Below are 14,229 nucleotides of genomic sequence, written 5' to 3' on the forward strand. Positions count from 1 at the left end.
AAGTAACATACTCATTTCCAGCACAGCATCTCATTTATACTCAATAACCAGTCTTCTAAAACTGATGGTTTTAATAATTTAATACTTTAAAATATTGCATTTTGATAACTTATTTCTCCATGATACCAATTATCTAATAATAAATGAGATGTTAATATATGCACTTATTACACACTATTCACACAGAACCAGACCTCTAGATAACAACTTTCTGAATAGATGTTTGACCTATTCCAATAGACGACCTCTTCTGATCCATCAATTACAGCCAAACACTGCTATTTTATAGGTTTTGATATGTAAATTAAAACATTTCATATACTTTATTGCCCAGAATACAGTATAAGTATTTATGATTGGCTGAACTCAATGAATGGTGAATTTTGTTAGGATTGTAGGATAGAAACAACTATTTTAAATTCTAATTAAAAAATTGCAAGAAAAGTTTTATTTATTCAAAAGGTATTTTTTTATCTAGTCTTTCTTTGCAGCACCAGAATCTCTTCACGAGCCTTAGAATGTGATATGTGAATCACCTCTACAATCCTATATATGATGGTATGATAATCTGAAGGTTCCAGTTGCTCCCTACTAAAGCACACTGCCTTACACTTTCTACCCTTATTTTTGTCAAATTGTGCTGCTTTAATCTACAGGTAGTCCTCGATTTACAACAATTCATTTAGTGACTGTTTGAAGTCACAACAGTACTGGAAAAAGTGACTTATGACCGTTTTTCATACGATCATTACAGCATTCCATCGTCATGTGATTAAAATACAGACTCTTGGCAACTGACTCGTATTTATGAAGGTTCCAGTGTCTTGAGGTCATGTGATCACCTTTTGCAACCTTCTGACAAGAAAAGTCAATGGGGAAGCCAGATTCACTTAACAACTGGGTTACTAATTTAACACCTGCAGTGATTCACTTAGCAACTGTGGCCAGAAAGGTCGCAAAATGGGACAAAACTCACTTAACAAATGTTTCACTTAACAACATAAATTCTGGGCTCAATTGTGTTCATAAGTCAAGGACTATCTGTATTTTGTTTTTGGACATAAAAATATGAAAATGATATTGTGTCCATCTTGAAGACTGGATACCACAGAAAAAGTGCTGCTTCTGGCACTATGGATTCTTTTGGCAGAATGCTCCACATATTCCAGCAGTGGGTATGCTCCTCCTAGTTTGATACCAAAATTGAAAGAGTCCTTGGGTAAATTGCTGATAACTGATGCTCCAGTTCAGAACCCCCAAATAACGTTAGGCAATACGCATCAGGACTCTGCCAGCTCAGAACCAGTGTTAAAACCCTGTATGGGTGTCAAAGTCATGTGACGGCAGCATCACATGATGTATCAGGACTTTTTTCCCCTTCACTAAACTAGGCATGGGCATGGCTAGCATGTGACGGATCTGGTCCATAGGCCAGGAGTATACACCTGCTGTAATTAACAGATTAACAGATTGCACACAGTTCAAAAGCTAAGCCATCTGATTTCCAACTAAATGGTGTAACCATTGAACCATCTGCTTCTCCATTGGATGTACCTGTTGTCTCTGTGTTCCTCTGAGCTCCTGATTGTCCACCATTCTAGTGGCAACTTTAAAGGCAATGCTAATCTGACTTGTTGGGATGAATGTGAGAAGCTCTATTGCCCCTTTCCATTCTAATGTGGAGCAAAGAACAAGTTGCTTGGTTCCTCTCCCCTCCCCCTCACCCCCGTGTGTGTATTGGGGGGAAGGAGAGATTCTGGTCAGTCCAAAGAGGAATAAATGGCACGAATTGCCCTTACAATGACTTCCACATCTTGTAGCTTAAAAATTACATATTGCCTCCTTTCCCTTCCACTGGTGTAACATACAATGAAGCATCTCTAATGCTAGATGGGATTGCACTGCCCCAAACAGACCCTGTGCACAGTCTGTGGTCTTCCTGGATGCACAACTTCTGCTCAAAGAGCACTCATAGCTAGGAGGGCCTTTGTATATCATCTTATACAACGATCCAGTTAAGTCCGTTCTTGGATCAAGGGGACTTACTCATAGTCATTCATGCCCTAGTGATCTCCCAGCTGGACTATTGCTATATATTCTACATGGGGCAGCCGTTGAAAACTATCCAGAAACTTTAGCTGGTGGAAAATACAGCAGTGTGAGCAGTTATGTATGTTCCTGGTAGTCTCATTATACCTCTGCTGTGCAAGTTGCATTTGTTACGTTTGTTTTCAGATCCAATCCAAGGCGCTGGTATTGACCTACATGACATGGGACTGGGATATTTGAAGGACGGTCTCTTCCCGATTTCTAATAGATCTAATAGAGCAGACCTATTGTGGATTGCATCATCTAGGGAGCTACATTTGGTGAGCCCTAGGCAATGAGCCTGTCTGCTGTGGCACTTGTATTATGGAATCTTCTCCCACTTCCACTCCCCCGAGGTCAGCGCCATCACTCTGGAGCTGTTGCAGGCAGCGCAAGACCTGGTTGTGCCAGCAGGCCTGAAGACACCAGGTGACAGGTGAACTTCTGAAATGGCTCCACTATTGTTTTTCTTCTTTAGTTCTGTTTTTATAATATTCAGTGTTTTTGTAACAATTACTTAGAATGCTTTTAGGTCATGATTGTTTTATATATATTATTTTATTGAATTGTTTTATGCCAAGGGTGTCAAACTCGATTTCATCAGGGTTGTGGTCAGGGTTGTGGCCACGGGGTGGGCGTGGGCCAGCTTGACATCACTCATGTCGGGGGCACCTGTGGTGGCCCGAGTGTTTTCTGCCAGTGAAAATGGGCTCCTGAGTTCTGTTTTTGGTTGTGATGCCTTCCTGCAATTCTCTGCCAGTGAAAACTTGGGAGGGCCACGCACAGCCCTCCCAAACCCTATTTTCACTGGTAGAGGCACCACGGGCCAGTCCTTCGCTGTTTCCAGGGTGGTTCCACGAGGCAGATCTAAGCACCCCATGGGTCAGAGCCAGCCTGCAGACCTTGAGTTTTGACACTCCTGTTTTATGCCATCCAGTCACTTTCTGTGAGATTGGCAGCTATATAAATTTGATAAATACATTTGATTGCAAGAAGTACAGAGCATCATGCTACCTTTACAATTTTTAATGAGGCTTTAATACATGGGGGGGAGGGGGGTTGCACTAGCCAAATGCATGTAGGAAGAGTGTTAAGTTATGTATATAACTTCCTTTTTGTATAGAATGGAGATAGGTGGGTTGTTTTTGCTCCAGGACAAATAGTAGTTGATTGAGCATTGATTGGCACTAAAGGGAAAGCATTTCTTCTCAGAATTCTGAAATTAACAGAAGCAAAGATGGTTACTTTGGTCCATTTCACATTACTTATAGGGAGCTGAAATGGTTTGTAGAAGTACCTATTATTTGCTAAACTTATGTTGAAGCTAGAAGCAATATTGGTTCCAAATTAATTGCATTATTTTAGTACACCTCAGGAAAATGGAACAAGTTATACTGTTAATTTGTTGCACTTCCAAAGTAGGAATGAGGCTTTCTTATTGTAGTGTGAGCTTAGCTTTTCCCGTCTTTCCTGGGTTCTTGTGATTCCAGCATGAGCTCAGAAACACTTTTCTGTGTGAAAAATGGTGAGTTATGTACAGTTCTACATATTAAATGAACATTACAAGAACTTGGGCTGCACATGAAAGACGAATAGATTATGTGTGATAAAAATGGCTTCCATAGGTAAAAGAAAACTAGTTTTAGATTATGTGCCACAAGGTAATTTTATTTTCCTATCTTATTTTCAAAATAAACTGGAACAAATGAGAATCAGGAAATAGAAATTAAGAAGCTTTTATTTACAATGTTCCTTGCTAACAGATGACATGTTTAATATAGCTCAGCCACACAAAACAAGACTGCATAAAACTCCCAGCGTCATCACAATCTTGCGGACCAAGAATCAATACAAATGGAAGAGTAAGTAGACTTCAGCCTTACCACTAGTACCTCCGGCACGAAGACCTTCTATTTTCAAAAGTGGTAAGGCTCTTAATTTTCACTTAGATCCAGGAGTTGGAATTCACCACAATTCCTAATTACTGTAAAAGGCTCCTGCCTTCTGGTAGCAAAATATACTTCAAAAATACTGCTCATTGTGACTCTTGTGCGGTTGTTTCCGACATAGTGGAGAAATCATTTTTAATTATGAGGAAAAGATTTGCATGGTCAAAATCCACCCAAACCCAAAGCTTTTATCTCACGTTTTGTAAATCCCACATGCTGCATGGAACAAAACTTTTGTTGCAAATGCAGAGGAAATTAAGAAGTGCAAATGCTTTGTGCTTCCTCCTTTATTGTGCATCTTTGCAATGGCCAGGGCTAACTTAACTGGATGTTCTGCAGTTCGTCACATATTCAACTCTAGGCCAATACAATTCTTTTTATTATTGATGGCTTTAATTTCTTTATTATTATTATTTTAGAAAGACGAGCAAAAGCTTCCCAGTTTTTTAACCTAACACTGCAGGTGATAGTTACTGGAATAAAATGAAAGCCCATTTTTGCTGTTTAGTTTAAAGCCAGCTATAAAGGCCTCAGAAGTGTCTTCTTCCATTTTAAAAATATCATGGCTTTAGTACCAATGGATCAGACATACGGGGGGAAAAAAATCCAACTAGAATCATTTTAAAGCAACACACATTTAATTCTCAGCAAAGGAAACACCATCTAAGCCAGGGGTGGACAACTATGGCCCCTTTATGAGCTGCGGACTTCAAATCCCAGAATTCCTCAGCCAACCATGCTAGCTCAGGAATTCTGGGAGTTAAAGTCCACAAGTCGTATAGGAGCCATAGTTGCCCACCCCTGATTTAAGCTAAAGTGCAAAGCTTCCTGTGGCCAGTAGCAATAATGCATAAAGAACTAAAGCAGGCCTTTTTAAACCATGGGCAACACAGGGATTGGCTTCGCAATTAATTCAAAAATGTCTTCATACCCATACAGCAATTTCCCTTTTTAACCTCTATGCATACTTCATGATGTACACCGCAATATGAATCCACTAGGGATGAATACAGCTAGGGAGAAACTACTGCTGGGCAATCTGTTAGTTTCTCTAGCTCTGTGCAGAATGAATGGAACAAGAACTACCTGAATCTGGATACTTTTAAAATATGTGAGCTGTGTTATTTCTTCCCACATACATACAACAGAAACAAGTTTGAAAATTGCCTTTAAAAGCGCAATTGGCGGCATCGCTAGTGCTGGAGAGTCTCTGAAATTCTAAAGGATGTTACATTAAAGCCAACCAGTCTTCAGCGCTATGATGGATCACATAAGCCGTTGCTCAAAAGGCAACCTTTCTGGTTGCAAAAGGAGATTTAAGCAGTTTGGTTATTTTAAGAGGGGAGTCTCCTAGCTTGGCAACCTCAAGACTTGTGGACTTCTGCTCCTATGCTGGCTGGGAAATTCTGGGAGTTGAAGTCCACAAGTCTTAAGGTTGCCAAGTTTGGAGACCTCTACTTTAAGACATAAATAGCCCTCCATCCGCTTTTTCTCTCCTGTTCCCCAAGATTCCAATTTCCTTTGCGTCAGCAATTCTTAGCGCCTTGTTCCATTTCAGCGGGAATTGCTGCTCCGTTACTGCCCTGCAAAGAGGAGGAGTCTTCCTGAGAGCTGCTGTCTTGCGGAAGGTTGTTGCTTTCTTCCAGGTCATGAGGTTGCCTATTAGAAGCACGCTGCTGTTCTTCCTTAAGCTCGATGTACGAGCGCGAGAAAGTGTGGAAAATGGAAGTGACCGGAAAAGCCATCAGTAGGATGCCGCTCAAGATACTGCTTAGGGCCACAACCTGCCCTGGAATGCTGCGAGGCACCATGTCACCATAGCCGACGGTTGTCATAGATATCACAGCCCACCAATAACTGCTGGGAACACTGGTGAATTCATGCTTGGCGCCCATTTCGTTTTCCGCCAAGTAGACAAGGGGTGAAAAGAGTGCCATAGCGACACAAAGAAAAAGGAGGAGCAATCCAAATTCCCGGGTACAGCGGCGCACGGTGAGTCCCAGGGTCTGCAGCCCCAGGGAGTGCCTTGCCAGGCGCATGACATAGAGGATGCGAAGAGCTCGCAAGGTGCGCAGTACTAGCCCCACTCTCTCCAGGTACTTGTTTCCAACTCCCCCACCCCCAGGCTTGTTGCTGGTTTTGGGAGAAGCCATATCTACAATCAAAGAGATGTAGAAAGGCAAGATGGCCAAAATGTCTATAATGTTGAGCGGCGTCTTCAGAAAGGCACACTTGCTCTCCGCCTGGATACAGCGCAAGAGGAACTCGAAAGAAAACCAAGCCACACAGACTGTTTCCAGTACAAAGATGTCATGGCACTTTTGGGAACATTCTCCCTGCAAGGAAGGTGGAAAATTAAGAGTTATTTAACAAGCCAGCCAAAAAAAAGAAAAAGTACTTTGAGATGCCAAAAATGCTCTTTTATTGTGTGCTTCTATATTCTGTTACAGATTTAAAGCTGCAATATAAAGCTAAACTAAACACATTTCTATGTATTGGCATCTTTGAGAGCAACAGGTTTATTATGGGATAGACCTGCCCAGACAATAGCCTCCTTATCACATGAACTGTTCAAATTACTCATTTTCCAAACAAATTTGCAAAATTTTTAGTAAATTTCTCTAAAAATAATGATTATTTTGACTTCATTTTTATAAATGCCTAACTCATTTAGAGCAGTTTTTTTAAAGATGCAACTTTAAGATATGTGGACTTAAACTCCCTCCAGCCAGCATGAATAATGGGTTTAAAACTAGCTCTTTCCCCCAAAGAGCCAGATCTCAAATTCACACTAAATCTGGGACTTGTTTCTGGCAAAATAATAAATAAATAAATAAATAAATAAATAAATAAATAAATAAATAAATAAATAAATAAATAAATAATAATAATAATAATAATAATAATAATAATAATAATAATAATACACATCCAGAAATTGCAGCTTCTTGCAATAACACCAGCAGAACTGCAAAAAACTGTGCTACTCGGAACATCGTATATTCTAAGAAGATACTTGGCTGATGCCTAGAATGCTGGCAGCAACCTGTATCAACCATTAGCACCAGTCAATAGTATTTATGATACATTTTTGAATGTTCAGTTGACTGAGTTTCATGTTTAATGAATAAAGTATATAATAATAATAATAATAATAATAATAATAAGAACAACAACAACAACAACAACAACAACAACAAATTGAAGTTGAGCGACTATGGAAAAAGAAATCGTGTGTTGTCCCGATTGTAATTGGAGCCCTCGGAGCAATACCCAAAGGGCTACCCCGCTATTTAGAAATTCTAAATTTGCCAGACTTGAACATTTTGACTCTACAAAAAACCACCTTACTCGGAACAGCTTACATCCTCCGACGATACCTTAACAGTTCCTAGGTCCTTGGTTAGGACTCGAGCTGCTGAGCTATTAACCAGCCTCAAAGGCTGTGAATCTCACTAAAGATTAACCAATAAATAATAATAATAATAATAATAATAATAATAATAATAATAATAATAAATAATAGGTACCATGTCCAAGAATTTTATAAAATACATCAAGAAACTGCAGCTACCTGCAAATAACACCAGCGGAACTGCAAAAAATTGTGCTACTTGGAACATTGTATATTTTAAGAAGATACTTGGTTGACACCTAGGATGCTGGCAGCAACCCGTATCAACCATTAGCGCCAGTCAATGGTATTTGTGATACATTTTTAAATGTTCAGTTGACTGAATTTCATGTTTAATTAATAAAAGTGATAATAATAATACTAATGTAGTAGCTACGCTACATTAATCAATTATGCTGGAAAAGCTTCTAAAAAGCTTATTCTATAAAACAATTTCCCCCTAAATTAAAATTAATAACTGCCATTAAAAAAATTCCAAAAGATAAGAGAACTGTTTGAATAAAGTTGTTGTTTAAAGGCTGCAAATAAACTCACCAGCCCAAAACTTAAGCAACAATGAATAATGATTTTTATTTGGTTGTTTCATCTCCACTTCCAAATATAACTACAGTTCACCCTTACCCTTTTCTTTATGCTGAATGTTAATCCCCCCCAGCAAGAAGACAGAACAAATAAAGGTTATTGGAATAAACATGAATTATTTTTTCTTAAAAATTCTATGTACTTGATGAGGAGAGCACAGGGTTTAAAGGTGGAACAAGGTTTGCCTTCCACATTTCCATTTCTATTTTTACTTTTGCAAAAAGAATCACATAAATTGTACCAATGGAAACCAGCTTTTTTGCTGCTGAATTTTGACGACGTGATTTCTGGAATAGGTATCATATGGGGTAGCAAAGGTGCTTTTTCCCAAAAGGCAACTGAACTTTCTTTTCCTCTTTGAAAACGTTTCGCTTCTCATCCAAGACGTTTCTTCAGTTCAAAACTGAATTGCCTTTTGGAAAAAGCACCTTTGAGGCAACCATGACCTGGATAAAGAGTCTGCAAACCTTGGCAACTTTTAAGACTTGTGGACTTCAATTTCCAGAATTATTTCAGAATTAAGTTTGGAGACACCCCCTCCCCCAACCTGCATGATTGAGAATCTCCATAGACATATGAGTAGTGGAACACGCACTACTAAACTGAATTATATACAGTTGATGCCCTGTTTTCCAACAATGCATTTTCCTTTTCTCTGAAGATAAAAGAGTGTTGCCTTGCTGAATTCCTAAAATCCACCTTTATTTGTGTGTGTGGGGGGGGGGGCAGATGATTTAGACATTTCCTACAAGTGTGCTCAAGGAACTGCGGAATGGCTGTAATGGTATACGGAAGGACCTTGGGAGACAGGAGGAAGAATAAAATGGTCTGATAAAATTTGAGACCTAAGGAGGAGAGAGGGCAAAAGTATCTCAGAAGGGAGATTACGCTTTTGGGGAGCATAAAAGTGAAGGGTGTGTATGTCTTTCAGACTTGCAAGATTCTGTTAATGCAACCTTACAATAAAGATAGAGATAGTATCTTCTTGTCTGGAATACCTCGAAGATCTAACAGTGATTTAGATCAGGGGTCTCCAACTGTGGCAACTTTAAGCCTGGCGGACTTCAACTCCCAGAATTCCCCAGCCAGCAGGCTTAAAGTTGCCAAGGTTGGAGACCCCTGATTTAGATCACTCTATACATTAAGGAGAAGAAGGATTCACCTGGAATATTTTAATGAAAAGGAAAGGAGGCAGATATGACATTTCTAAGTTATTGTTCTCTCAACTGACATAATTTGCTGGGAGAGAATTGCAAGGAGGAGGCAGTTAAACATAGTCAAGTTTCTGCAGGATTCTAGGCCCCCTCATTATTCTGGTTAAAAACAGTCTAAAAACCAGACCAAGAGCTGAAGTGGTAATTTTGCCCAATTAGACAACAAAGAAGAAAAAGGTAGGAAAATAACCACTAGCTTCTCACTCCCATTAACAAAAGCCAGCAACAGTTAGGCACAGTGTTACTTTCGATGAGAATTTTACAGCCTCACTTTCAAACCTAGGAGTAAGATTTCACAGTCCAAAAAAAAGTTTTTAAGTTTTTATCTGGGAAAGTAACAGTGGCCCAAATCTTTAGTCAGGTCACAGATCAACAAAAAACAATACAAACAGCCAGAATGTTATCTTGGTAGATAACCACACATATCTTATATGGAAAAAGTGAAACCTAGTTCACCATATTTCATGAGCTGTTGGACAGTATTACTTGGTCTGTTGTGTGGATGTTTGGGTGGTTTAGGGGTGGGTGGTGGGTGGGAGTGTGTTTGGGGATTATGATGTGTGTTGGACCTGGTCTTTAGGTGTTAAGTGAATTTCATTGTATGGGTATACTGTGTATACACATACAATGACAATAAAGTTATGTATGTATGTATGTATGTATGTATGTATGTATGTATGTATGTATTTATTCATTCATTCATTCATTCATTCATTCATTCATTCCATTCCATTCCATTCCATTCCATTCCATTCCATTATTTTGGATCATATTGGAATATTGTTAGAGTTGTTACAGAAAGGAATTATTTTAAATGATTTAAATTATTTGCAAAGTTAATTTGGCAGAGAACTAAGTGGCCCATTCATGCATACTTTATATAAAATAGGCTGATCATAAAGAACTAGTTCTAGGTGTGGAATGAATATTTTAAACAAAGAAGCCTCAAGTAGAAAACTGCAACATGGGAAAAGCACATGTAATTCAGGGAGAAAACACGCAGCTGACATCTCTTTTTAAAATTCACCTACATTCAATTTCTTTTGGAAGGAGAACTGAGAATTATTTCTACATTTCATTGTTCATATATTTTATAATTTTATAGCTGCCACAACTAGATTTTGGATTGGAACAAAGATCCATTTAGCCTTGCATTTGGTTTTCGAATATGATTAGCTATATAAGCAAGAAGCTAGTAGTCTTCCTTCACCTCTTCCCTTTCACATTTAGTTCTTACAGGTTATCGCCACCAATGGGACTCATTCTTCATAAATTGCTTCAAATGACAAAACTAACAACTCTGTGACTAATAATTATGATTCCAGTGGTAGTGAATTACATTAATTATACATTGTGCAAAGTACTTTATCTCCAGCTAGTACATTTTATTGCTTGTTCTAAGTCCTAAAATTTTAGAAAAGGATTAAAATATCCAATGCCATGCATAATTATATAACTTCTATAGTAAAATATCTTCCTAGCCATCATTCTTTTCTCCTATAAAGGCTTTTATTCTGGAATTAAAACAAATAACTAACAAAATTATCAAAATATAATAAACAGGGAATCCTGGGAGTTAGACCCAGAGTAAGAAATCCAAAATCTCTTACCAGGATTTACAGGACAATGCTGTATGGTTTTCCTGAAGCAAACCTGAACTTCTTTTTGGGGATGAGGGCATCTTAATGACGTAACAGGCAAAAGAGTGAATTTCCCCCGTCTTTTGGCTTGTTGCTACTGCAAAGATTTTGGTATAAACATGCTCTAGCAACATCTTTTTTCCTGACATATCTCCATGAAGTTGTGTTCACAGTACACCAGGCCATGAGTGAAACAAGTTATATTTTTCTTAGCTGCATCAGTATTATTATTGAATATCAACAATTAAAGGAACCAACACTAAAGAAGGATGCTATAGGTTAGAACAGGGGTGTCCAACTCGCAATGGCATGTTGTCGTTACGTAACATATCACACTTTTTTCCCCTTCGCTAAACTGGGGTTGGGTGTGGCCAGCGTGTGACACATCTGGCCTGCCGGCTGCGAGTTTGACACCCCTGGATTAGAATTTGCTAAAATAGAAATAAAGGTACTAGAAAAGACATTCAGATGTTGCAATGTGTCTGTACCTAGAAAGATCAGACTCATGCAGGGAATGACTTTCCTGTGACACTTTAAGGAAGTGAAAGCTGGACTCTAAAGAAGCAGGAGTCTGTTGATGCTTTTGAACTTTGATGTTGGAGAAGACTCTTGCAAATGCTTTGGGCAGCTAGTTGTGCTTGTTTTTAGCTTTGTCTTAAAGAAACTAACTATTCACTCTGGGTTATGACAGAATGCAGTGTAAGTAAGAATGGTGTAGGAAGAAGGTTAAGAGTTGACAAAACTCTGTAGGCTTCCTCCATACCTGCTACAACACTGTGATTCAAGCACTTTAAAAGCAGATTATTTAAACCAGTTCCAAGGCACGACACCTGGCACAGGAGAGTAATTCCTGCACACATCATTCTGAGTCTGGATTACTGCAATGTGCTTGACATGAGGCTGTTCTTGAAGACCACCCAACAGAGTCAATTAGTTCACAATGCAGCTGCCGGCTCATTGCTTGGCAGTTGCTGTTATTAATATATCATTATACCCTGCACTGGCTTCCAATTAACTTCTGAGTGCAATTTAAGATGCTGGTGATTATCTCTAAAGTTGAAAATAGCTCCCTACCGAAACCCTCACTACTGTCTTCAATCCGAATCAAACTCACCAGCTCATTTATCTTGAAAGAGAAAAACTGTTGGCAGTCTTCCAATTCCACAAGCTTTGGAGGCTTGTAGGTACTGCTTTCCTGTGGTGGTACTTATACTTCTGAATAGGCCATGCTTTAGCTGAGGTGCCCTCCTAGTTTTACTCTTCCAGGAACAATTGAAAATAGAACTTCCTTAGATGACTGATGATGATGGTGTTGGTGATGATGATGATGATGAATGTAATCTAGTGGATGAGTTGGGGATCCAAATTGTCCAGAAGATTATCTTTTGTCCCTCCCCCACTTCAAAGTCAAAAATTAAAACACACTACACAGATTAACAGTTCTTTAGCCAGGTAACCGTCCTGAACACAGAAGCAAAAGTCTTATCTCATCTCTTCCTGGGATCCATTCCTTTTAACCCCTTTACCTGAACTCCAGGTTGCCTGTGTGCATCTGTTCCCCCAAGTGACTGAAGATGTTTACCCAAGGAAGTAGTTATGCTGCTACTACTTGTGGGAAAATGCCCCCCTCTTTTCTTAGACTCTGGATAGTCCAGAACATAATTAGGCTTTTATTAAAATGGTTCAGACTCTCCCTTTAATAGGGGATTATGTCCATATGGCTTTGGAATGTATGATAGTAGAACCCACACAAACTCACTAGGGCTGAGAACTAGGGGTGACATGATAGCAGTGTTCCAATATCTAAGGGGCTGCCAGAAAGAAGAAGGAGATCAACCTATTCTTCAAATCATCTGAAAGTAGAACAAGGAGCAATGGATGGAAACTAATCAAAGGGAAAAACAACCTTGAACTAAGAAGAAATTTCCTGAGAGTTAGAACAATTAATCAGTGGAACAACTTGCCTCCAGAAGTTGCTCCAACACTGGAGGTTTTTAAGAAGAGATTGGATAACCATTTGTCTGAAACGGTATAGGGTTCCCTGCTGGGGCAGGGGGTTAGACTAGAAGACCTCCAAGGTCCCTTCCAACTTTATTGTTATTATTCAATAGTAATATTCAATAATAAGTATTGTAATACTTATAACATAACATAACTAGTAATGTTATAATATAGTATCTATAGTATGGGGTATGGTATGGTATGGTATAATAACTTTTATTAAGGACTTTTATTTTTCAAAAATACAATTAAGAGGGTACTTGGAAAATAAGGGGAACTGAGTTCTTGCTTCCTAGATTTATCTGCATCTAACAACTATTCAACAGCAAACAGACATACAAAGACATAGAGCAGTGGTTCTCAACCTGTGGGTCGCGACTCCTTTGGGTGTCGAACAACCCTTTCACAGGGGTCGCCTAAGACCATCGGAAAACACATATTTTCAATGGTTTTAGGAATAATTTTATGGTTGGGAGTCACCACAACATGAGGAACTGTATTAAAGGGTTGCGGCATTAGGAAGGTTGAGAACCACTGACATAGAGGAACAAAGACCATTAATACACAGCTGAGCAAAACAGCACTACAAAGAAATAAAACATTCCTGATGTTTCTGCCTATACTTTCCCTGGCAGCTTTATCCCACTGGTTCCAGTTCTTCCAGGGTTTTTGGGCAGAAGGCCTGGCCTGAGTCACAAGGCCAGCCAAGACATCTGCTCTCATTCCTTGTTATTCTGAGGATTGCTGCCAGAAAGGCAACTTCTAACTCTTATCTCTGGAAGAGGCCAGTGGTTTTCTAAAACTATGTGGTATCTAGACTCGCCAGCCAGCCAGCACCATAAACCATTCCTTGTCAACAAATGCTAAAATATCAGACCCTGTCAGTGCCATGATTTTAAAATCAATTTTATATTCCATTCTTCAGACACTGTAATCAATTCTTCAACTTCAATTTTTTTCTCGTTACGTTTACTGATAGATGCTTTTCTAAAGCAATTCTGAGGTGGGATTCCATATTATAGTGAACGTGCAAAGAATATATCTGACCCAATAGTGAAAAATGGCTTGTATGGTCGCATTATTAAATGCCTGATGACATTTCTGTTCTGATGACATTTCTGTTCTGAGAGGCTGAAGGACAAATGAAAATAAGATGAAGAAATTATTATAATTTTAAAAACCCGGTTCAAAAATGCACTCTTGTAAACCACTTCTGCACAATTTTCTATAGCTGTAGTATTCATAATCACATCCATAGATTGTAATCCCCTTTCTTAGAATGATAAAGTGTCCAGGACATTTCACGCTACTCATTTGCTAACCCAAGACTTTGGGTTTGC

At 38.9% G+C, this 14,229-nt stretch overlaps 1 protein-coding gene across 2 annotated transcripts in view; it reads right to left on the reverse strand.

Moving 5' to 3' along the window:
• Positions 1-3,808: 3,808 nt before the first annotated feature.
• KCNG2 (potassium voltage-gated channel modifier subfamily G member 2) overlaps positions 3,809-14,229 on the reverse strand; it is a 60,712-nt gene continuing 50,291 nt past the window's right edge. For both annotated transcript variants that reach the window (XM_034429319.3, XM_087890380.1), the window contains one exon: positions 3,809-6,373. In XM_034429319.3, coding sequence (XP_034285210.2) covers positions 5,564-6,373 — 810 coding nt within the window. In that variant the 3' untranslated portion in view covers positions 3,809-5,563. The remainder of the gene's footprint in view (positions 6,374-14,229) is intronic.

The sequence above is a fragment of the Pantherophis guttatus genome, chromosome 3, assembly GCF_059756535.1.
Source record: "Pantherophis guttatus breed Tessera chromosome 3, ASM5975653v1, whole genome shotgun sequence".
NCBI classification, from domain to species: domain Eukaryota; kingdom Metazoa; phylum Chordata; class Lepidosauria; order Squamata; family Colubridae; genus Pantherophis; species Pantherophis guttatus.